Source organism: Myotis lucifugus, unplaced genomic scaffold (assembly GCF_000147115.1).
Source record: "Myotis lucifugus unplaced genomic scaffold, Myoluc2.0 scaffold_17, whole genome shotgun sequence".
Classification (NCBI taxonomy): Eukaryota; Metazoa; Chordata; class Mammalia; order Chiroptera; family Vespertilionidae; genus Myotis; species Myotis lucifugus.
Window position 1 is genome coordinate 10849632 of NW_005871065.1, and position 25738 is coordinate 10875369.

Consider the following 25738-nt stretch of genomic DNA (forward strand, 5'->3'; position numbering starts at 1 on the left):
ACATGGGTTTTTTCCTGTAAATTGCACTGTAGCACACTCATCTTATAACTCTGAGAGAGAGAAATCAAAGACTTAGAAGAATGATTAAATCACTTTTGTGTTTTAAAATGCTACTGTTCTGTAAATATAGTGGCAATGGCAGCAGTTTTCAAATCTACTGAAAGTATCCCATTAAAATAATCAGAGCAAAACTAAAGAATCATGGACAATCCTATATAATAAAAGCGTAATATGCAAATCGACCGAACGGCAGAACGACCAATTGGCAGAGGGCAGGGCCAGCGAGCAGGCGGCCAGGCCAGCCAAGGCGCATGCCAGCGGGCAGAGGGAGGAAACGGCTATCAGCGACCGGCAGTGGCAGAGGGGCAATCGTGGGGGGGGGAGTGGCTGGCACCGTCCCCTAATCAGCCTGTCTGGTCACCTCCCACAGAGGGAGGCTGGGTGGCAATGGTGGGGTGATGGGGGTGGCGCCGTCCCTGATTGGTCCGGCGGCAGCGTAGTAACAGGGTGATGGGGGCAGCGCCATCCTCTGATCCCCTGTCCTCGCCTCCCGCAGAGGGAGGCCAGACTGCAGCTTAGGGAGCAGGCCTAAGCCATCAATAGGACATCCCCTGAGGACTCCTGGACTGGGAGAGGGCGCAGGCCGGGCTGAGGGACGCCCCCCTCCAGTGCACAAATTTTCGTGCACCGGGCCTCTAATGTATATAATAAAATTTAGTGCTGAGATTTGCCCTTAATTACCCAGGAACAAATTAGTGACAGCTTATAAGAGCCTCGTGATATCAGCAACTACACAGGGAGAGGCAGAGGGAAGGCCTTGAGACGAGGAGAACCTCCAAATCCCCAACAGGCACTCACTGTAAAGTGCATTGGGCCAAATTAGAGGAGCAATAGAGACTAGAAGTGTGCTCTCAATGATTCAATGCAAGAGTGAGCCAAAGGGGACTGTAAGGCAATAAGTGTTTATGCTATTAAAGCTGAGTCATCCCTAACAAACTGAAGAGCCTTCCACAAGCCTCCACACTAAGGAGAACCTGCAGGAATGGATTTCAAATTGAACAAGACAGGGACAACCACAAGCAATGAAAGAAGAAAGGGGAAGGGGAACAGAGGCAGCTGATCTCAGAAAGTTAACAAGGGATGTTGTTTTTATCACTTCACGAGAACAAAGGAGGAAGGCCTCTGAAGTTTTGACACCAATAAAGCTATCCTAGCCCACTTAACCTCTCCTGAAAGTACATGAAAATTAAATTAACTAATTTTTAAATTAACTAATTTTTAAAACTTGTCAACAAGAAAAATTTCAAAATTATTATGAGAAAAAGGGAATAAGAAAAATAGTGATTTTTCCACAGATAATGAAAGTATGCCAGAAAAACACATGTAGAAAACAGATAAAAACAAATATTTCAAAATGACCTGGCATAATTTAAGAAAATTATAAAATCCATTAAAGAACAATACTGTATAAGTCATAATTAGAAAAAGTCAGAAAAGAAATGAGTAGAACCCAGCCAGGTTCGATCTCCAGTGGGGGTGCATATGGAAGGTAGTTGATCAATGATTCTTTCTCTTTCTTTTTCTCTCTCTCTCTCTCTCTCTCTCTCTCTCTCTCTCTTTCTCTTTCTCTTCTTTCTCTCTAATAATCAATAATAAACATATCCTCAGTTGAGGATTTTTTAAAAAAGAAATGAGTAGAAAAGCTAACATTTAAGAAAATGATATAACTCAATATAGAATTCTCATTTTTAAAAAACAATTAAGTCAGAAATGAAAATTCAACTCAAATTTTGACACTATTCAAACACCACAATTTGAAGATTCATAAAAGATGAAAAGGAGGAAAACATTTTATATGAAAATCAATTTGAGATTAAAAATATTAGAGAAGCTAATAGATATAGGAGATACAGAAGATAGAACATAAATAAATAGGAGACCCCAAAGAAGAAACAAAGCAATGGATTTAAGAAGAAATACTAAATACTGTAGGTCGCCCTAACCGGTTTGGCTCAGTGGATAGAGCGTCGGCCTGCTGACTGAAGGGTCCCAGGTTCGATTCTGGTCAAGGGCATGTACCTTGGTTGCGGGCACATCCCCAGTAGGGGGCGTGCAGAATGCAGCTGATGTTTCTCTCTCATCGATGTTTCTAACCCTATCCCTCTCCCTTCCTATCTGTAAAAAATCAATAAAATATACTTAAAAATAAATAAATAAATACAGTAGCTCAAAACCACTTGAAACTGCATATTAAAACTTGAAACTACAAATAAAAGATTTTTATCAGACTTTCCTACAACACTTTATGCAATAAAGTAACAGATTTAACATGCTCAAATAAATAAATTGCAGATCTTGGATTTTGCACGGCATATGCATGGATTTTACAGCTATCCAACCGGACCCTCCAATGAAAAAGTTGCCCAGGCTTTTCTGCTTTCTCACTTCCTTGCTGTATCCCTACTATTATTCTTCTCTCTTGGCATCCAAGAGCCTTTGTGTTGGGTAGGTTCAGTTCTTTCACATGTCCTAGAAATGGGCACCAATCTCCAAGTGAAATTCTGAGACGTTAGGGTCTACATAGCAAAAGAAACTTATCTTCACCCAAGGCAAGATTGATAACCATGTGCTGTTATAAACATGCAAGAACTCAGAGAACAGTGTCCCTGTGCATCTTTTTAAAAGATCGACTAGAGAATAAGCTTCAGACAACCAAACATACTGTAAAGATTTTGACATAAGGGCTGCAGAAGTAGTCTAGCCAATAAAAAAGAAGGGTGGTAGATTCAGAATATCAGTATTTTCAATCCCTAAAGAGTGAGTGGACCGAGGATATGATCATTTGTGAATGATGACACCATAAAAGAGAACACTAGTGCCTCCTCAAGAAAGTACCCCTCAAGGAAGTCCTCAACATCACCCGCTAAAGACGACCAAACTTGAATCTGATCAAAATTCTAATACTACCCACATGAAGAAAACACAAACAACAGAAATGTTAACCACACCACACAAATACATTCATCAAAATCAAGACAATAAAAAATATGCAAGAAATGAATAAAAATAATGGAAGGGGAATTCATGGTGTAAAAAAAACTTAAGATACATATCAAATACTCATCATGTGTGGGCCTTGTTTGAATTGTATTTCAAATAAACTGTAAAAAAATATAATAGGGAAAAAATGAACACTGAGTATTTAATAATATCAAAACTGTCCTTATATTGTAAGTCTAATAATGGTATTGAATTTTTGTTTGTAAATTATCTTAATAAAATACTTACAGATGAAATAACATGTCTGGGAGTTGCTCCAAAATAATCTGGTGGCAGGGAGTAAAAATACAAAGGAAAAAAAGATTGGGAATGTATTGGTAATTACTTAATCTAGACAAGAGGTATAGTGATTCAATATGCTATGCTTTTTCTCCTTTGGCATATGTTTGAAATTTTTAATGGTAAGTTTTTAAAAGGCATAAGTAGTATTTACAAGCCCATACATTCTAGTCCTTAGACTTGCGTTGTGCCCCAGGAGAAATCCATCTTTTGAACACTGCTGAGCACATAGAGAAACTGACCCCAGTGTGTGTGTGTGTGTAGATTTTCAAAATAGCAATTCTCTCTGTTTTTTTTCAATTTATTTTTATTTTTATTTTCTTTATTGATTAATCTCTTCTACGCCCAAGTTTCTAACACATTTCACCTCACTCCTCATCTTGCAATTCAGTGGAATGCTTTTAGTGCGGACTAAAATTGCAGTAACTTCTCAGAGTGAACATTTAAGGATAAGGGAATTCAAACAGTTAACTTTGGGCCTGAAAATAAGCCACTAGAGTAATTGTTTCTTGTGTGTGCTGGCATATGGTGGCTTGCAGGGAAAAAAAAATAGCCTTGGTGTTTGAATTATAAATTATCACTCATCTCTTTCTTGTTCTCCATGTTTTCTTTCTAGATATTTCCACACAATATACTTAGGTATTCGAAGCCGACAGAGTGGGGAGAATGACAGATGGAGGTTTTACTGGAAAATGGTGTATGAGTATGCAGATGTGAGTATGCTGCATTTGCTAGCCACCTTTCTGGAAAGTGCTCCACAGCTGGTCCTGCAGCTCTGCATTATCGTACAGACTCATAGCTTACAGGCCCTCCAAGGTAAGGGCTTGCAATTTGGTTTCTGAATTTGGGGAAAGACTGACTGGCTACTTTTGTCACATCCAAGGAACTGTTCTAATACCCTTTGTTGATACAGGCCATGGTGCTTCCCGTTATATGCCTGCTGTTTGGCACTGAATTTGTGAATGATGCATATTTTGTTCTTGGCCATCACTTGTCAGCTCTAATTTGTAGAAAGACATTTGTTTTGGCCTTCAAGTTGCCCTCTGTGTAGGAAAAATGAATTTTATGATTTTGCACTTAGCCACTATGAAAATACAGTTAACTAAGGCTTTCTGGTTTGTATGCTAGAGTAATAATTTCTTTTACAAGTTGAATAAGAGTCATAGCTCTTTCTCTCTCTCTAATATCATCTATCTATACATATGAATATTAGGGTAATCTCTACAATTTTCTTTTGACTTTAAGAACCAGAGATGAAAAGAAAATGGTAGAGATTAGCTTAGTATTTTAAAAAGGACACCTGGAAAAAAATGTCAATATTTAACGATATATTGTTTATACTAAGTTTTATCAAATGAATCTCATTATCAGATCAATATTTTCATGTTTTGCTGTGTTGTTTGATAATCTCCTCAGTAGTACTCTCCCATTTATGACAGATTTGCTCTGATGTTTCTGAGGGCCTGCTGCTCAAATCTTTTCTAGAAGCAGAAAGATTAGACAGACCAGTGGTAGACAGGTGGATAAATAAGTAGATGGGTGATGGATAGGTAGCCATTTTCTATAGAAAGAGTTTCCTGGCAATGTGATAATCCTGTAACTTAATAGATGTTTTTAAACAGTTCACACACTATGCTCGTTTTGTTTCCATTTCAGCAGAGCTTGCTGAGACTTCCTGTCTGCACACACATGTCTGGGCCATGCTCTAACTTGAGACTTGATCTGGTTGGTCTGGAAAATCTCTACAATAATAGCGTTATAAATGTTCATAGCAAGAAGCACATTAGCGTAGGCTGAGTGCTTTAAGGAGGGAGTGGGAGAGGCCTATTATAGGTAAAGGAAGATGGAGGGTGTGGCAGTGACCCGTTTATTTATGAATTCCTGGTTCAAGCCTGGCTCCACGCTGAAGTAGCTTTGGTCTAGGATGTTTGAAGAAAACTCCAAAAAGATCCATGGGGTGTGATTCTCAAATGTCAGAAAGCAAATGGGAAGAAAGAGAAAGTGGAGTGTTTGAACAGAAATAGAAGAGAAAATGTGTGAGAAGGCAAGGCCTATCAATTAGTTGTGAGTGGCTATGTTTAGCAGTGAAAGCTGCACAAGGTGGATCTGGCTTTGGTTTTCTCATTTCTTGCTGTGAGAACTTGTGTAAGTCACTTAACCTCTCTGGGCCCCACTTCTCAAATGTAAAGGTCACAAGCTAAACTAGATGACCATTCTTTCCATCTTTGCATCAATAAGTGCCCAATTTATTGATGCAAAGATCTAGGGCCAGCCATGCATTAGAAAATGGTCTGTAAATGAGCATACAACTTGAAAGGCAACATCAAACAAAATCTCTGTCAAAGAATCCAGCTCTCATCTCCAGAACAACTTGGCCACTCCTTAGTATAGTTACACAGTGAAAACTCTCTGGAAAAGGAAAACCCAAGCACCAATGGAGGGTTGCTAACCACCTTCCTGTGGCCCAAGAGTACTGAGTGTCTCTGCTAATTGTCTAAATGATTTAGAAAATTATGAAGAAGTTTTTATCTTAAAGAGGGTGGAGATAGAGGAGGAAAGGCGAGAGAGGGTCTAAGGCAGCTGTTCTCAACCTGTGGGTCGCAAGAGAGGGTCTAAGGCAGAGGTTCTCAACCTGTGGGTCGCGGCCCCTTTGGGGGTTGAACGACCCTTTCACAGGGGTCACCTAAGACCATCGGAAAACACATATATAATTACATGTTGTTTTGTGATTAATCACTATGCTTTAACTATGTTCAATTTGTAACAATGAAATTGGGGGTCACCACAACATGAGGAACTGTATTAAAGGGTCGCGGCATTAGGAAGGTTGAGAACCACTGGTCTAAGGAAATGAGATAATCTTTCATTTTAAGAGTTTTATGTAAAATTTTATACAAAAAAAATAGAAAAAAAGATAATCTTTAGTTTTTATCAGACTATTAACCCAAAACATAGGCATCAAAATGTATGTTGGTTAGAGTTGTGGCTCTTTCCTGACACCACATATTCCCAACTTACCTGCTAAACTTACATTTGCATCAGGTTTGCTACCGACTTTGGGAACCAGACCTCATCCTTGGCCAAGGCAAGCCTTGATGTCAAAACCAGAAAGTCGTAGGGAAATTATGTTTCATATCACTCCCGTGGTGGTCAGACAAGTTGATGCCAAGATCACTAGGATCAATGCCGGTAATGAAGCACATGGTGAAGAACAAGCTCGCTAGGTTAATCTTACGGCTGCCATTTTTTAACAAGGAAGGTGGGCAGAAAGTTGTATTAAAAAACCAAAGAGTGAAAATACCTGACAGTGAACAACAACAACACAACCTCCTGCAAATAACCTCAGGCAATGCTATAGGAATCCTTTTCCATTTCGAAAAGAAATCTGTCTTCAGAAAGAGCTTCTAAATTCAATAATCCTCCTCTGATAAATGACAAAGGAACGAGTTTATAAATTAAATTGATATGAATAATAAGAACAGAGCTATTCCCCTCCAGAAAAAGAAAAATTAATGTGATGGAACCTAGTCTAACTTATATTTTCATACATCTTTATGGTAAAAGATGCTTGAGATTTATACGGAAAAACACAGCTTGTGTAGTGAATACCAATAATCAGTGGCATGACACCTGTGGAGAATTTGCAAATAGCTCTGAATTAAAATCTCTAAAATATTCTTATTTAGCAAATGGAGAGTGGTCCTAGGTCTGCAAGTCATTTTCTTATATGACTATGCCTAAAATTATTTTTTAGGATAGAAAGAAAATTGCTTTTTTAACCTGACTTTAGCCATCTACTACTCGCTGAAGGATACTCTTTGAAAACCAATAAGAAAATCAAACAAGAAATATGACATTTAAAAACTTTTCTTTAAAAATTATATTCTTCTTATGGAAGTTGATATAGCTCTGCAATATACTGTTAGCTGTGAAAATCTTTTCTCCGCTCTCCTTACTTATTGAATAATTAAATCAGAGACAGCTCCTTGTGCTGCAGGCTGACAGGTTCCGTGGAGAACTGTTCAAGTATAATTGTTTCTCAGTTTGTACTGTTCCAGGAAGGACAGATTGGTTCCTGTTCTGAGACCAGCAATCAGGGAAGAGCGGAACCTTGAATGTGAATGCAATTTTTTTCATGCCACACTGTCCCTTAGACATAACTGCTGCATTTTCCCTAGGAACATCCAACTCTGAGTATAAAGAACACTCAAGGAGGTCCAACAGTCCATGCACAGCTAAGACGGCACAGTAGGTGTTACAGCACCTGGTAGAGCATCTGTGATCAGAGAATTTCCAATTTATACTTTGCTATGATTTTCTAATCCAATCCCATATCCCCACCAGAGGGGGGGGAGAGGTGAAAGCAAGGGGAGGGAGAAAGAGAGAGAGTGAGAGAGAGAAGAGAGATGGGGCAGGGGGGAGAGACTGCCTGGTAAACAGAGATGGGCAATGGAACTCCCGTTAGTCTCCATGCAGAGGACACATCACCAGGAAGATGTGGTCCAAGACCTGTCATTTCTATTTTCAAACAACATCTCAGCCCCATCTAGGACCTTTGATTTTATCTAAATGGTGAAAGCAAAGATAGGAAGATACGTGTTCACCTTCTATAGAGAGCAGGTACCCTACCTGGCCTTTGCACAGCCCTGAGAATCTGTAAAATGAGCAGACTGGACTAAAGGGCTTCTAAAGTCACTGTTAGTTTTGTGAGTGTATTCTCTGAACATTCAGTTTTGATTTTGTAGACCCAGCCTCCTATAGCTGACAGAGAAGATACTGACTCATTTACAAAGAGCCCACACAAGCATGTCAAACTCGCGGCCGGTGGGTTGCATGCTTCATTATTTAAACAAGGCATGCGGCCCACCGGCCATGAGTTTGACATGCTTGGAGGCTTTCCCTAGCAATGTAGCAGCACCATGCTCCATGTGGTCCATGAGCGTTCTCCACGGAGCAGCCTGGGGAATGCTGTGCAGGACCAGGGCATGCCATGTAACCTTCACAAAGAGTGTGTGCAAACCACAGTCCAGGCTGCATTTAACAGTCACCTGACTCTGACAGACAGGTGTGCATGCCCATCATGCAGAAACAACCCTTCCTTGTAGAGGAGCCATCTAGATAACACAAAAGAAATCAGACCATTACCAGATGCGAGTGGTTGCCAGTCTACCAGCCCAAATGTTTCCACTTTTCCCTGATAGCTCTAGTTCATTTCCAATCTCCACCCTTTCTTACTCTCATTGGAAAATCTCATTCTGCACTCTAAATGTATTTCGCTGTCATGTGTAGAGTGAGTTATGAACAAATGCCTTCCCACAGGAAGACTTTGCTGAGCAGGAAAACACACTTACACCTACTTCTATTCTGATTTCTTCGTATTCTAAAAACTCGCGTATTGCCCCTTTTGCCAACAGTTTATTGTGAATAATGTGTAAGAGAGAGAAGAGAGGGCTGAAAGAAGTTTCTAACTATTCTTGCCTTGCATCCTGTGAGACTGCCGAGGAAGTCAGAGTTAAAGGGGCTGTCCCCATACTTGTGGCAGACACTGTCCCAGCTAACGAGAGTAACTAAGACCCCCTGAAGTGAGAAAACCATCTCATTTGTCATATCCTGATGAGGACTTTCAAGACCTAAGTCATTGGATTTAGTTATTCAATGTTGTAGTAAAGCAGGTAGAGCCACACCCAGCTACCTTTACTTGTCTCAGGTTAGAGAAGAAACCCAGCTACCTTCAAGCCCAAGTCCTTCCATCTCTGCCCCGTCTCTGCATGTGCCTGAGTCCGTCCACCTTCCACCTCTGCCCCCTCTCTGCATGTGCCTGAGTCCCCCTCTGGATTTCTGCTGGAGAGGAAAAGAGGGTGCCAGTCTATGAGTGGGACGGTGTCCCTTTAGATCTGCCTGCTTTGCAGTTGCTATTTTTATTAGTCAATTAGCACATTTATTGACTGTCTATTGTGTGCATGATGGTGTGTGAAGCTCTGCAAAATTTGCCCTAAAAAAGTTCACTTCTTATTAAAACTTTATTTGACACTCTAAACAACGTGACAAAACATATTTAGAAACACTTAATTTATCTTGGTGTGTTCCAAAATGAGCTGTTCCATTTTCTACATGGAATAGTCTAAAATGAGAGGAGCCCTGAGGGCATATCTAGCTCACCATCTTCCATGAAGGGGCCACACAGTCTTTGCTTAACAGCTCACTATGGGGCAGTTCTGACTGAATCACAGACTCTGTTGGAAGGGACGGTAAAGGGCAGCTAGCCCATCACTCTACCGGACACATGAGTCTCTGATCAATTCCACCTTCACTACCCACATGCAACCGCAGGTCCACCATCTCACCGGGAAGGCAGCTCATGATAACACAGAGGGTAAAAGTTCTCCCCAAAATATTGTGTTTTTAACACTTCTACATATTTGGGATAATTTGAATATTAACTTTTTATTCTCTATTACACCTGCTTTTGAAGAGAAATAGAAAACACAAGTATGCAAAAAGAGAAAATAAAATCACCTTCCTGCCACTCAGAAATAATAAAAATCTTGCCACTGAAGAGTAATTAAGGATGACATGTATTTTATTGCTTACAGTTATAAAACTTCTTTCATGTTTTAATATATTATGTTAAAATAGAATTAAAATTTTTTTGACAGCATATCATGAGCATATGCCACAACAACATATATAATTCTACATCATTTCTAACCACTCCATAATATACCAACGTATGGATTATCCTTTTCCTTTCAACTAAGTCCCTGGTTTTGAAATCATAAGTTATCATCTATATTTTCTATAATAAATAATATTATGATAAACACATTAAGAACTAAGTCTTCACAAATATCCTTAATTATCTTTTCAAAGGTAAATACCTAAAAGTGTAATTACTAGATTCAGGGACAAGTCAGGTTTGAAGGCTTTTGATCCACAATGTCAAACTGCCCATTTTAAAGTACATTTCTTAAGAAACATCTTACAATGTCTCATATTTCTGGTCCAAATGCACAGGGGTTCAGTGAGGGCAATATATGTGACAAGGACTGAGGTTGGGGCAAATCTCCTGAGATTTGGGAAGGAACTCTTAATGGTACCTATTCAAATATGAAGGGCTTAATTCCAAGAAGTGGCCTAATTTCTTCCCTTGTAACTTCATTGTATCTGCCTTTACATAATTGATTAAATCTAGTCTATTAAGCAGCAGTATATCATTATTGATAAAACAAAATGTTAAGAACAGCTTCACCAGAGACTTTTGATTTGAGTCAAAATATAAGGAAAGCAGAAATAAATTCCTCAAAACTTAGGACAAAATTCTGACTAAAGAAAACCTGTGAGGAGCTAAACCACACACACACACACACACACACACACACACACACACACACACAATGTGAAATAGCAGCCCCTCCATTGGACAGTTGTGATTTCTTTTGGCTTTGTAAATATGTTAAATTTCGCCCATATCCTTCCGTGCAAAGCCCTGTGGGGATGCAAGAAAGACAGCCTGTCCTCCCTCCCAGGTGCTGACAAATGTAGTAAAGGCACACAAACAAGGGTCATGCTGGTGATGATGCTAGCACTCAAAGGCTATTACACATGCCTTCCTGATAGCGTGGAACCACCATACTTGGCACATAGTAGGCAGCCAATGGATAGTTGTTAAATGAAAGAAGAATGAATGCCTGCTATGTGACAAATCGCTATGCTAGTTGTGATTGATTTAAAAAAAAATGGCATAGCTCTTGCTCTCAAAGAATTTAATCTAATGGGGGAAAAAAGAAGACCAAAAATATTTATTATCACTCACTGTGCTATGTTCTAATGTTGGCCACGTTAAGGCCCTTTGGTGACACAGAATGATCTCTTATGGAAAATGATATAGAGAAAGTAGAAAAGCCATGCATTTTGAAAGAGATGGAGGTCAGGGAATGTTGGAAAATCAGGAAAGTTTTCATGAAAAAGGTAGCCTAAGGACTGTCTCATCAATGGAGCCTAACATTTTGTCATGTACTGTAAGGAAAAGGAGCAACATAAAACCAGCAAAAAGAGGCCATTGGTTTGGTCCACATCTAAGTCTGTTCAGAAGTCCTGTGATAATAGTGTCCTCAAAACAACGGGATAATTTGTGTTATTTATAGCACATAATAAGATATATTCCTCATACTTGAAAGATCTCTCTAGTAGGGTAAATCCTTGCACGTATGCTTTTTTAAAAAAGCACAATCTATTTTCCTGTATTTCTTACTTTCCAGCCTATGTTTTGTATTATTCAATATGTGGGATTATCAATTAATAAATCAGTAAAACAGTAAACCACCAGTCTGCTTGATCAGTACGTTAATGAAGTTGAGTTTTAAAAACTCATCACTTTCAACAACTTTGTAAGGAGAGACTTACAAAACTGACATGGTGTATTGGCCATATTGCTCTACCATATTGAAAAGTATTGGCAGAATAAACAATGAAGTGTAATGGGGCAATGATAATATTGATCTCTTCATTGCATATTCGATAGCCTCTGAGTCCTGATACCACCCGAAGTTATACTTAGAAGAACAAAAAAAAAAAGATATGTGGGAAGAAAACTAGGAAAATTTTCATACAGATGAATATTAGGTCATAAGTAAATATCGCAGTTAGGATCATAAAAAAAGAACAGAGAGAAGCTTCATTTGCTTATGATTGATTCAAGTGCTTGAAATCAACTCTATATGGTAGATCAGCCCTCAGCACAGCTGTGAATAGTTTTGATTTTGAATCATTTTGAACATAATATGAAATAAGGTCCTATTTTTAGGTTCTACTTAATTATCTCCAATAATCAAGTACACATCTTGGTATTTTTCCACTCACTATTTCTTCTCTCTCCCTTACTCTTCTTTCCTGTGAGATGTGAGTGAGCTCAAAGGCATGTTCAGACATAGGAACATGTGTGTGAGTGAATAGATAGTGTAATTAATTGCACATGCATGGCTATGGAGGGGAGAGACCTGGTGAAAGGTTTTTATTAGCTAAAACACGAAGTTAAAATTCAAATTTTAAAAATCTAAAACACGTTTCCAATGATGTAAACAGGAAACAGATACTTTGGTACAACCCTGTTCAGAACAAAGCACACATAACGGACTGTCTGCAGTGAGGAGTGTCCCCAGACACTCACTGTTCCTTTGTCTTTCTCATGACTTCTTTCTTTGCCAACCTCCAAGCTCCTCATATCTGAGTAGTTTTTCAGCACTTTCACACCTTCAAGGAAATAAGCCACGTTTAATTTTCCATTCACCTGACCTTTATCCCAAACTCAGAGCAGGTTACTTAGACTGAATATCAACATACTTTGACTATTATTTCTAAACACTAAGAATAACTACTGTGAATAGTAATCAAAATGCTCCCTGAGCAGGGACAAGGTGAGGTCAACTTAATAAAAAATTCAAAAATGGCTAACTGTGCTAGTTCCCCAACCAGCTTTTTTTCTAGGAAGCCACAGATAGTCACGTGATCAGGATTTTCTGACCCAATTCTGGTTGGGTGAGTAGATGAGCAAAGCTCCCACAACCACGTAGATAGTTTTCACTATGAAACTACAAAACCTGTTCTTTATAGATAAACTTTGCCATCCTAAAGGGTACCTTTTGTTTTAGAAATATATTTTGCATTTATTAGGCAGATTGGAGTTAGACTGAGTTTTAAAGCATTCCTTAGACACATAAGCTAATGTTTTCTTGATGACTCAGCAGGAATAAAGAACTGGGATCATTTCCTGTTGAATGATTCAGGAAAGCCTTTTTTTTCCTAATAATTGCTCATGCATGGAGTGTGTATGTATGCAACAGATCTAGAGCCCTGCATACTGTGGGAGCCAGATGTCAGCAGGAGGGGGGGAAAGAGACTGATTCGATTGGTATGTAAACGTTCCTTGGAATAAAACCACATGGAGATTCATTCCTCAAAGCTCACAATGAGCCGCTGATTGCTGAAGGACAGAGCCTGCTGAGCACACTGCCTGCCTAAGGTTTTGTCAGCATTTTCATTGTGAACCTAAATTTTCACAGCTTTCCAACAGCTGTAGAAAAAGTCTGTGAGACTAAGAAGACTCCAGAACTCCAAAACTTTCTAAACATCCACAGTATTATCCATTCAAACACTTGTACAATTTCATAGGGTAGGAAGTTCTCAGGGAAGGATTGAAATGTAGGAGTTTGCCATGTATAGGCTTCTATGACGGCAGGTACTTCCAGACTTTTGTTAGCTGAGACATGAAGTTAAAATTCAAATTTAAAATATCTCAAACACATTCCCAATTATGTAAAAAGGAAATAAATGTTTTTAACATAGGCTTTTGAACTAAATGACAGTAAATAAATGCACAGATTTTAAAAACCAAAATAAAAAAGTGAAGCAGCTACCAAAATTATTTAAAGTACATTTCATGTTGAAATGTTTTACGGACACAGAAGGAGATATTTATTTCAAATTCAACGATGCTAGGAAATTTTGTGGAAGAAGTATTGGACCTTAAAGAATGAGTGAAATGAGTTTGGATGTAGAAATGCTTGGGAGGCAGATCTGCAGGGCCCTGAGGAGGAGTCAGAGCATCAGGCACGTTTGTAGTAATGTTATCGGTGGAAGTGGGGTAGCCCTTTCTCCCACTGAGTCCTGGGGCTGGCGTCCTTACGATAACTTGAGAAAAAGAATTTTTTGAGACTCAGACAGGAGGATGAGTGATTTTTATTTGCATGGAATTACATCTCTGCATGTTGACTCAACTTGAATCCACTGCCCCCAATCCATTTACTTGCCATATTCTACTCTCCATATATGCCTTTAAGTACATTTTATTGTGAGTATACATAGTGTCTATGTGGTGTTCCAAGAAGAAGAATAAAATACTCTTCAACACTACCAGTGTTTATGAAGTCCCTCCCTCCCTCCACCTCATCCCCATGGGCAACCACTTTCCTGAATTTTAGGTTAAGCATTCCCTTGTTTTTCTCCATAGTGGGTTACCTCTCCTGATTTGCAATATTTCTTGTATTATGAGAGCCAAATGCACAAGTGTTCCCTGAAGCACAATGGATATTTTATAGCTCTAATATAAGGTCAGAATTTTAAAGCCATAAAAACAGCCAATTAGGCTTCCAGATCAATCTTGCACTTGCACCCATTAGTCCCTTTGATTTGAGATGACACCATTGTTTCTGACCATTAAGAATTCATGCATTTCCACATCTTTTGATGATGTAAATTCATAAGAATAATGAGCTTCTTTTGGGGATTCTGTTTCTCTAACCTCATTGCACTATTTCGTATTCTACTTATTTTATTGTGCTATTGTTTCAAAACCAGGTAACAACAACAAAATCAGACTTTTCCTCTCTCCAAGCATTAAAACTGTTTACTGGGGACAAACAAGACAGTTGTAATTTCTATTCCCTGATGAAGACAATATCTGATTGGTACCATGGCAACATGTTGCTTTGAGCATCGAGTAGGTACTACTCACACACAATCTCACTCACAAATTTTCTTTATAAGTGTTAGGAGAGGTGTGATCTTCTCTTAGAACTCACTAAATTAAAAAAGGCTGAAGAAAATCTAATTAGTGTTTCCACAAATGCCTTTCTGGGGTCTGATAATATCAGGTTACTGTTTCATATTTTTTTCCTGTCGCCACCTGGTGCAGGTGCAGCACATAGATGTCCCAGCAAGCACCAAGGAAGTGGAAAATTATGGCAACACCAGGGCATGCAGGCACGATAAACTCATTGGTTCTGGAGTTTATCTTTGACTTGTGATATTTCAGGCTGTTGAGTTTTCCCCATCCCTTCCTTTTCACCTTCCTTCTTTCTTTTCTTTCTCGAGGGAAGAAACAGTGATGTATTTCTAACGAATTCCATGAGTTTATTTGGTCGTGGACTCTTGGTGGAAGGCGAGGCATGTGTGGAGGCAGAGAGTATATGAGAACTCTTCATACCTTCCAGTCATTTGTGCTGTTAAATTAAAATTGCTTTAAATAATAAAGCCTACTAGTATTTGTAAAAATGGAGAAGAGATGGCCACCAATTTTAGAAACCCTATACTTTCCTAAGATGATATAAAATATCTCAGCACTTCTGATATGAATACTAATGAGTTTGTGAGAAAAAGATTACTTTTGATGTCTAATGGGATGAAGATAATTTGCTTAAAAATTTTACAAAAATGCTTAACTTTTTTTTCTCATAAATGCATACTTTCAAAAAATATTAAGGCTGAAAGTACTTTGCACTAAAAATATAGGTCAGTGAGCCGAGCAGAGTCTAAGTGTCATTAGCTGGAAGATTTCTGAGGTTTAAAAATCCTCTGGGACAACAGTGAGTTTACTAGTAAGAGACAAGAGCCCAACAAATGCAGTGAGCATTGGCTCTGGAGGGCTTGAGTAACCTGAGGCCAGACGAAGGACTCTTGGGAGGCCAAGTTAATATTTAACTTCAAGGTTAAGTAAAATGAGTTCAAATTGGTGGACTGCTGAGCATCCTCCAGCCAGACAGGAGGTTTTGGCTCTTTGTCAACTTCTTTATCCTAAATGACAAAGAAAGGGAATTATTATGTGTCTAATGCTGAGGTTTGATATTTTAGTAGAACTCAAAGAATGACTGTATTTAACTCTATTCCAACAGGAACATGCAGTAATGAATGGAAGTAGTCATTGACCTGGAACAAGATCACTTTGAACATGACACTTACATAAATTGGCAGCATTTATTTTCAGATCACCACTTTTTAAAAGTGGTTGTGAATATATCTTAAAGAATAAAATGCTAGCTTCTAGATTTTGAAAAGCACAATAAAATATGATACTGAGTTACTGAGGGGTGATATATTTTGGCTGATATGGCTGAGGTGGTTTGCTTTAGAGTTTATAACAATAAAGGTAATCAGGTGATGCTTAATGTTGCCAAGAGTACTGCAGCGAAGCCTTTGGAAGAAGAAAGAGAGGGCATTTGGAAGGTCAGAACTTCACTTCTGAAAATTTCAGTTAGGTATTGAGTCCATTGACACTTATAGCATCCCAACGGTAGAAAAATTAGTCTATAAAAAATTGTTTTGTTATAGAAGGTTGCCCAACTAATACCAACTGCTAGCTTACACTGAGTGGCCAGATTATTATGACCATGCCATCAGTACTTCATTGACACTTTCAAAAATACTGAATATTGAAAACTTCCTAAACAAATACTCTCAAGGTTTTATTATTATTATTATTTGCATAACTAATTCACTTCATTGTACTGATAGGGTGGTCATAATAATCTGGTTGGTCATAATAATCTGGCCACTCAATGTATATTCTACAAGGAAATTCCATTTATAAACACTATACTTTTTAACAACTTTTTCTATTTCTCAGTATTTTGTTTTAATTTTTTCCCAGGTACAATAGCGAGTTCTTTTCTGGTTCCTCAAAGCTTACTCAGTATTTTAAGTACATGATCTCATTGATTCCCCAAATATTCCAGTGGATAGGCTGAATGGTGGTGGAAGTCAGATAAGTACATGTATACACCACAGGGCAAATGCTGAAGCCTAAACAGGCTGCAAGCAATTGCATTCACCCAGCCTTTGATCTACCTAATCTGACCAGAAGAGGATTTTTTTACATATCTCAAGTCTCTGGCACATTTTCTGATCCTCAGTACACACAGCAGAGAGCTACAGGGCCTGCTTACGGGAATGAAGAGGGACACGAAGGAGAGTAAATCATTTAATCAAGTGTAAAGGGAACTACGGAGACACTCAGGTTAGGCATTTTAAGGATTTGAAAGAGCAGAAAGTTTTGGTTTGATTTTTTTTTTTAGGTAATTGGTGCTATAACTTGGAATTTGCTAAGATAATATGTGTTAAATAGTTAACATTTTTGAAATGATTTTCATTTTCCTAATAATTAGAACAATGATCTAATCGTTGCCCTATTAATTTCATTTAACCCGCCCAGTGGCCTTTAAAGTTCTAGTGTTATCCCAATTTTATCTGAGAAGGCTGGGTAGGCACTTTATTATTCCAATGTCAATTAAAAAAAGGAGACATATGTACTACTATTTGTAATACTTTAAACAATAAAATTTAAAAAATAAATAAAAAGGAAACAGAGGTGCTGGAAAATAATGTCTAAGGTACTAGGAAGAAAGAAGGACAGGACCAGGATTCAAATTTAGTCGGTCTGGTTGCAGAGACAGCACATGTGCCCGCTCCACTATACTTCACACAATATTTCCCCATAAAATGTGTCACATTCTGTCTTATATTATCACATACAATCACTGATGGGAGGAGTCAAGTGAGACTTCTGAGTCCTAATCCACAAGTTTCTGCTGCAAATCGTCTTTGTGTTATTTTGAACATGCAGAATGTGACTAGAAAGTGTAATATTGGGAGGGAGAACTTTTCAAGAGGCGGAAACAGCCCATATCAAAGCACAAGGCATGAGGCATGTTTCAGGAATAACAAATTGTGCTACGTGCCTGGAGGTGTCCAGTGGAGTTGAGGATAGGAAGTCTTGAGCTAAGTTTGGAAAAGCAAGTAGGAGTCAGATCTTCCCTCGGGCAGAAAAGGCATGCGCACAAAAGTTTAAGGAAAATACTTTTCTGGAGGATAGGTGAGTGTGCATTGGGAAAACTGTGCAAGATATCAAGTTTGTTATTTATTTTCCATTAGCTTATTGACTGTGTCTAACTTCTCAGATCCTGATTAGAGTGAGAAAGAATGGCTGCAGGGTCAGAACACAAAAGTTGTAGAAATAGTAGCCTTGCAACTCCCATTTGACTGATAAAATACTTTTACCGAGGGAGCAGATAAAAGCCAAAAAATAGGATGAGAAATGGCAATTGCAGATGAGGCTCTGTGCTTTTTGCTTTGTTTGCTTTTAACTGAACCATTGGATAGAATGACTAAAAGAATTAGGGTTATTCTAACTGGAGGGAAAAAAATCCCTAAAACTACTGAGGCAGCAAAATACTGTGGAAACATTTACCTACAAACTAGTAAACAGAGAATTAGGCATAATGACAGTAAATATAGGCTGTTGAGAAAACCAATCAAAGCCAGTAGCAGAGAGTGACTGAGCAATGCCTGTGAAACCATCTATCAGCCCACACAAAGTATGTTTATAAGGTAGTGAGTCTGAGTCAGTAGAAAATACACCTAATGTACAAATTTCAAATAATTTACATCACCTCCAAAACAGATTTCATGGCTTAGTCATGGTTCAAATACACCAGGGACTTCTTTTTGAGAATTACTATCATCACTGGTGACCTCATTACAATTTGAATGTCCTCAATACAACAATTTTTGAATGTCCTTAATACAACAATTTTTTAATTTGACAGTAAGTATGATTTTTGGAAAATGTAAAAATATTACAGAATTATGTCTAGTAAAGAAGAATACTCTAAATTTATAATACAATGTGGGGTCAACCAGAAATTGTGATTATAAAGAAAAAGATAGGTGTATTGACTGAAACTCCTTCTATTAGAAGTTCTGCCTACTGTTTGGCCAAGTCTTTCTGCATTTCCCATAATATTCTACTTGAATGATAGAAAATATTTCAATACTCTAAGCTTAGATACTCTAGGCCAGCCATGGGCATTTACTATTTACTAGCTCTGAACCCTGACCCCTTTCCATTTCAATCTGGCAAAATCCATTAAGAGTTTGTTCAGATATTACCTCCTCACTTTAAAGCTTTCTCTGACCCTCAGTAGAACATGAAACACATATCCACAGGTGTCTACCTTTCTTTTCCCTTCCTCTCTAAGCTGTATGCTTCTTGAAGTCAAGAATCATGATTCATTTGTCTTTGTACCTGGAGTTTCCAGAGAGTACATGATAAGTACACAATAAATATTTGCTGAATAAGTGAATAAAATAAGCCAACTCCAGAAAATGTTAAGCAAAGTTGCATCACAGAAGAGAGGAGATAGAACAACCTCCTTAGAAAATTGTTTGAAAAATCAGTGTCTATCTTTGATGTATACCTTGGCATATTTGTTAAAAAGAAATGGTCCGTTTTTAGTTTGACCACTTAGAAAGTATACAACCTTACTGCTGTACATAGTGTGCCTATACCATTAGAAAGAACCAAGAGGAGAAGCATTTCATTGTACTAACAAAAAGAATCCAAAAAGAACTATGAGTGTGATAGAAACAAAGATATAATTATGCCTTCATATTCTGTGTGCTGCCTTTGTTTTCCTCTATCGATTGCTTAGATATTGCATATGTACAGTATTTTAAAATTCTTTTAAATCACTTTATCTAAAGAATATTTTTTAAAATATTTTTATTGACTTTTACAGAGAGAGGAAGGGAGAGGGTGAGAGAAAGGGAAACATCGATGTGAGAGTGGAACATCGATCAGCTGCCTCCTGCATGTCCCCTAACGTGGATCAAGCTCACAATTGGGGCATGTGCCCTCACCAGGAATAGAATCAGCAACCTTTTGTGGCATGCAGATGTCCAACCAACTGAGCCACACCAGCCAGGGCTATCCAAAGCATATTTAAAGAGATTCTGAAATCAGAGCAACTACTATCTGAAATAGAATACACCCATGCCTAATGAAATGTCAAGACATCAAAATGCTTATCCATTTTATAGGACTACAGAAGAACAAATAATCACCAACTTAAGCATTGAGGATGCCACATTTAGTAAGGTTCAAATCCATAGAGACCACTTCCTGGGATTAGGGTATGTATTGCATCACTGTGTTTCAAGTTCATTGGGCCTCCTCTGAGCCGGCCCCAGAGAGCCCACTCCATGCGTGACCTTCACACATGATGCGGGGACGCCTGACAGTACCCCCGAAGGGAGTTATGGCCCTGATTTTTCTCGTGGCTGGTTGTCTCCAGTAGCCAATTAGCAGACCTCACAAAAGAACTGATTAAAGCGTTTTTGTAAAAATCCCATCTAATGGTCTGTAGATAGCGGAACAAAAAGGCATTCATTTTAATAATGGCCAGGCAGATGGACATCTTTGCAATATGTGTGCCCACTTTTTAAATTGTGATCAATAAAAAGTTTTCTGTACTGATGAAGTCCCACCCATTAGTGCCAAAATGGAAGTCAAGTTGATGCCATTTATGCTGCCCCTATGGCAATTTGGCTTTAATATATCATGGGATGTAGAAGCAAAGATGAGATAAGTATGGAACTAATAATAATTCTTTTTAAAATAACCTCTGGAACCCTATATTTCACAATGAGAAGTGAAAGTACAAACCAGTGGAATTAATGTACCTTATTATAAATCAACAGGGCTTGCTCTTCTAACATTTACTTTATTTTTTTAAAACAATTTTTCAATTCTTTTCTAAGAAAATAACTTAAACTTTATTATAACATGTATTATATTTTCTAGTCCCTCCCTCCTAAAAAAAATCCAGATTTAACACATACCATTTAGTAAATATCTTATTAACAACATAATACGTCGCATGAAATATCATATGAAGTTACAGCAACTTGAAATCTTGGTCTTAATTTGCCAGTGCTTTTGCTGGATTCTCTCTGTCTCTTTCCCTCATCTTCACTTAGACTTCTACCTGGTCTGTCTCTGTTGGTATCACACCTGGCCTTTAGACTCCACTAATTACTCACTGATTGCTCTATCATTTCTGATAATACTCAGTGGCATAAATTGTCCATGGTCTGACCTAATTAAAATTGTACCCCTTTGAAGGGACAGGACGTTGTCAATCCTGAGGCTGCTTTGACCCCAGGAAGGCTTTTCTCCGCTGTTTCTTTCCTTGGTTCTCTCTGTTCAACTTCTAGATGATCTATCATTTCACTCTTCCTATAAAGTGTCATAGATCACCTTCTTAATTTCTCACCATTTAGATCTCCATGGTTTTTGGCAATGCCCTTAAGCATGAACTTCTGCATACTCTGTTTCAAATAAAATCGGTCCCTTTTAGGCAAATACACTGGAGTACTCATTCTGTTCTTAAGTCCTACCTCTCCCCTATTCATCTAAAAATAAAAGACCAAATGAGAGGCAACAAGCATTTATTTGAGATAAAAAAGAATTGCAATTTGGGGAGCACAGATTCAGGCAGAAACCCAAATAGTGTTCTAATTACAGGGTGAAGTCAAGGGGTTTTTATGAGAATAGAAAGAGAATAATTACATGAATAGAAGAAAGAAATTTCTACTGGTACTGACAAGCTGTATTACTTTTTTGCTGTAGATGACTGGTTACTGATTCTATGAAAGACTGTCCATAATCAATAGTAATTGGGGTAGGATGTCTGCTTTTCCTGTTGACTTTACAATTGTTTATAAGACAATGTTGCTAGGGCCCGGTCTAAAGGTTATTTTGCCCAGATCAAGAGCAAGACATGCAAGGCAGTTCCCGAGTAATGGCTATTCTTGCTCCATTTTAAAATGGCTCCACTTATGTCACCTTTTCACACCCCCTAAGCATAGTCTCTATGCCACTGAACCAAGCTGGGACTACAGTCAGCAACCCACTTTTCTCAGAACAGAACCTCTGCTCTAATATTGGAGTTCTGGTTAGATATAGTAGACCCCAGTCTTCTCAGCTGGTCCCTCCCAGCATAGAACATCTGTCCTATGGGGCAGGGAGATCAGGGCCCAGTATTTTCAGCCAGCAACATCCTTGCAAGTGGGGGGTCACTGGGGAAGAAAGCCCCATCTTTATGGCTGTACCCAGCTGGAATAGAGCTTCTGTAACACGGAGCTGGAAGCTGGGGGTGATGCCAACAGCCTACCCCTCCTCGGGTGAGACTGTAGCTCTACTGAGAGATAGGACAGGGAGCCACAGCTTCTCGGCCACACCCACCCAGAATAGAGCTTCTGTCACACTGAGCTGGGGGAAGGGAGGAGTGAATGTGAGCACATTCTGGCTCAAATATCATAGTGTCTTGCTGTTTTCACAGAGATTTAGTAGATTTTCTTGAATAGATGCTTCCTCATTTGATGTAGTCCCTTAGGACAATTTTTGGAGACTTTAAGTTTTTTTAAAAAAATAATTATTAGCATTTAAAAAGCTGATTCACTGGAGGGAGGGTGTGCTGAGCTCCTATCACTGCCATTAGGAGTCAATCTCTCCTTACTTTTAAAAATTCTCACAATGATGCAATCTATTTACCTTGTTTGCATTGTACGGTCAGAAGTTTGTCATTTAATATTTACCCTTATGTTGCTTTACAAATTTTAATATATGTGTTCAGGCATCTTAGTAAGATAATTTGCTTTAAGGCCAGTTATATAGCTCTCATTCTTACTGGAACTTTCTCAAAAGCCTTCTTCTAAGGGGGGGGGGAAGAGCAATTTTTTACTCTTAAATTTTCCATATTTGACAGGCTTCCTCAGCTACATCCACCTCATAAGACAATGGAACATAATGGGTTTTATTAATCCCATGTTAAGACCTTTCAGCCTTGGATTGCACTCAGGCATTTCATAGCAATTACTTGATTTCCATTCATAATCTCACCACAAAGTTCTCTCTTATGAGTTGAATTGTGACACCCAAAAATTCATATGTTGAAGTCCAAATCCCCAATACTTCAGAACGTGACCTTCTTTAAAAATAGGATCTTTGCAGATGTAGTTAGCTAAGATGAGGTCACTAGATAGGTCCTAATCCAATTATTACTGGTCTACTTTTAAAAAGCAGCAACTTGGAAACAGACACACACACACACACACACACACACACAAAGTGAACACCAGGTAAAGATTGGAATTTTGGTGCCACAAGCCAGGGAACTAGCAGAAGGTGGGAGAGAGGCCTGGAATAGGTCCTTCAGAGGGAGCATGGCACCGCTGACACCTTAGTCTCTGAATTCTACTCTCCAGAACTGTGAGACAATAAATTTTTGTGGTTTAAGCTGCTTAGTTTGTGGTGCTTTGTTATGTAGCTCTAGCAGACTAATACAATCTTCATACTGATGAAAATGATTTCTTGCTAGCTGATGTGTCACTCCAAGTCATTGTAACTTACTCAGAGTTTAAATAATGTTCAGAACATCCAAGATTATTATAAAACTAGAGGCCCAGTGCACAGATTCATGTACTGGCCTGTGGGGATCGGGCTGAAACTGACTCTCCGATATTCCCCGAGGGGTCCTGGGTTGCAAGAGGGTAGTTCTCGGGTGACATACCTTGGAATCAGGCTCCTTCCTTTCTGGTTCCAGGTGCATCACCTGAGAACCTCAGCTGCCAAGTCACCGCAGCTCGCAACTCCTGCATTGAGCATCTATTCCCCTGGTGGTCAGTGTGTGTCATAGCTACCAGTCAGAGCGTCTGCCCCCTGGTGGTCACTGCGCGTCATAGCTACTGGTCAGATGGTTGAACAGTCGGACAGCCACTTAGGATGGATATATATATATATATATATCCCTATAAAATAAAGAGCAATATAAGAGGAAAACTACATAGGGATTAATGGATACTGTTTGTCTCATGGAAGCCATCAAAAATATATTGAAAGAAGTGCATTTTAATATAAAATTTCAAGGGAAAATGGAATAAATCACCTGGCAAATAGTAAAGAAGGAGCACAAATATACCATACATGTGAGAGGAAAAAGTCAGTGCTAGATTTTATCTCCTATAGAATCTACTCCAGAGTTCCACAATCCTTGACTCATTTAACAAATATTTATTTATTGAGTGCCTCTAGTTTGCCAGGCTCTTCTAGTCCTGGTACTTATTAAATATCTGCTGAAATAAAGTGAAGTTGTAAACCTATCTTTAAATCCCTGGAAAACCACCCCCATCTCTGCTTAGTTACTTGTATTTTCTGTTACTTGGAAACACTTCTATGTCCTCAGGTTCCAGTGCCTGCTAGAACCCATACATCTGATACTTCTCCTTGTTTCTGTCTGACCCAAGGCTCACAGTCAAAGTCTGTGCCAAGGGCTGGTTTCTATGTCCTAATTGTTTTGTGTAAGCTGTACAGGGACCTCTGAGAAGCCCTTGATCCCAGGGAAAAATGCTAAGGGAAAGAACCAATTTTTGACTAATGGAAACTGGTCTCCAGTTATCTCCGTTTCCAGTAAGGTTGCCCATAGGTCACGAGATAAATTTAACAACTCATTTGTGAGCATATAGAGGCTTCAGGCTGAGGTATATTTAAAAACAAAAAGAAAATCTACTTCTTTCCTTAGTTACCTTCATGGCCTTAAGCTTCTAGTGATGTTTTTGTAAGTCACGCACACATACCCAAAAAAGAGGAAGTTAGGTTATTGGCATAATTTGTCAATTTTAACCTAGAGTTTATGGTTAGCAATATAAAGCCTTAATAATAAATATAAGTTTAATGTCAAAAAGAAATTCGTCTTTGTCCTGTGTCATTTGCTGTTACATTCAAGAATTCACAAAGCCCTGCATTTTTGTTCCATCTACATGCACTATACTTTACACCAACTTTTCCTTAACATGGAGGAGATCCTGATGTTATCAACACCTATAGCATTGAATCTTTGGAACTTTCTCCTTACATTAGAAGCCATGTTTGAATCAGTTTAATTTGTGCTGTTTGTCTCATGGAATCCATCAGAAAATGTATTGGAAGAAGTACATTTTAATATAAAATTTCAAAGGAAAATGGAATAAATCAACAGGCAAGTAGTAAAGAAGGAACACAAATACACAATACATGTGAGGGGGTGGAAATCAATGCTAGATTTTATCTTCTGTGATAATTTGCAAAATGGTATTTTGCTTTCTCCTTCTATATTCTCCATTTGCCAACTTCTGACCCTAAACCATCTGGAGCTGGTTGCTTCCCCAGGGCCATGGCAGTGACCATGACAATAAGTTGGCTCCTTTGTCATTGCCTCTTGCACTGAGAGGTTTAATTATCTGAGGTAGCCCCCCAGTATATTATAGGGGGAAAAGTTGTAAGTCATTTCCATCTTTTTTCCCCCTGTTATCAAATTTTTAAGCCTAAAAATAAATTTGATTTCTTAAATTGGCAGGTTACATGGTGAGTTTGATTAAGTGCTTTACTCTAAAAATAACCATGAGTTTGACAACATTCTCTGTCGGCATATAAAACACGCAAAAGTGGTTCATCTCCCTGACTGTAAGAGCAACTGTGCTGAGATGCCACTACTTTCTTATAACATTGACAAAATCAAATGTGTGACAGTTTTATGTGTTGGGGCAGCTGTAGAGAAACAGGAGCCCTCAGGCAGTTGATGACAATGATACAACTCTGCAGACTGTGGCTGAACAATATCTAACAAAGTTTACCCTTGCATTTGTCCTTGACCCAGCAACCCCACTTCATAGAATCTATTAAGAAGTTATGGCTCCAAAATATGAAATATTTAACAAGTTTATTCATTACAACATAAATCATAATAACAAAAAT

At 38.5% G+C, this 25738-nt stretch overlaps 1 protein-coding gene across 1 annotated transcript in view; it reads left to right on the plus strand.

The window, feature by feature from the left end:
* The window catches only part of XKR4 (XK related 4), a 259419-nt gene that overhangs the window by 162524 nt on the left and 71157 nt on the right, over positions 1 to 25738 (plus strand). Inside the window, exon 2 of the mRNA XM_006085279.3 lies at positions 3956 to 4155. Coding sequence (XP_006085341.1) covers positions 3956 to 4155 — 200 coding nt within the window. The remainder of the gene's footprint in view (positions 1 to 3955; positions 4156 to 25738) is intronic.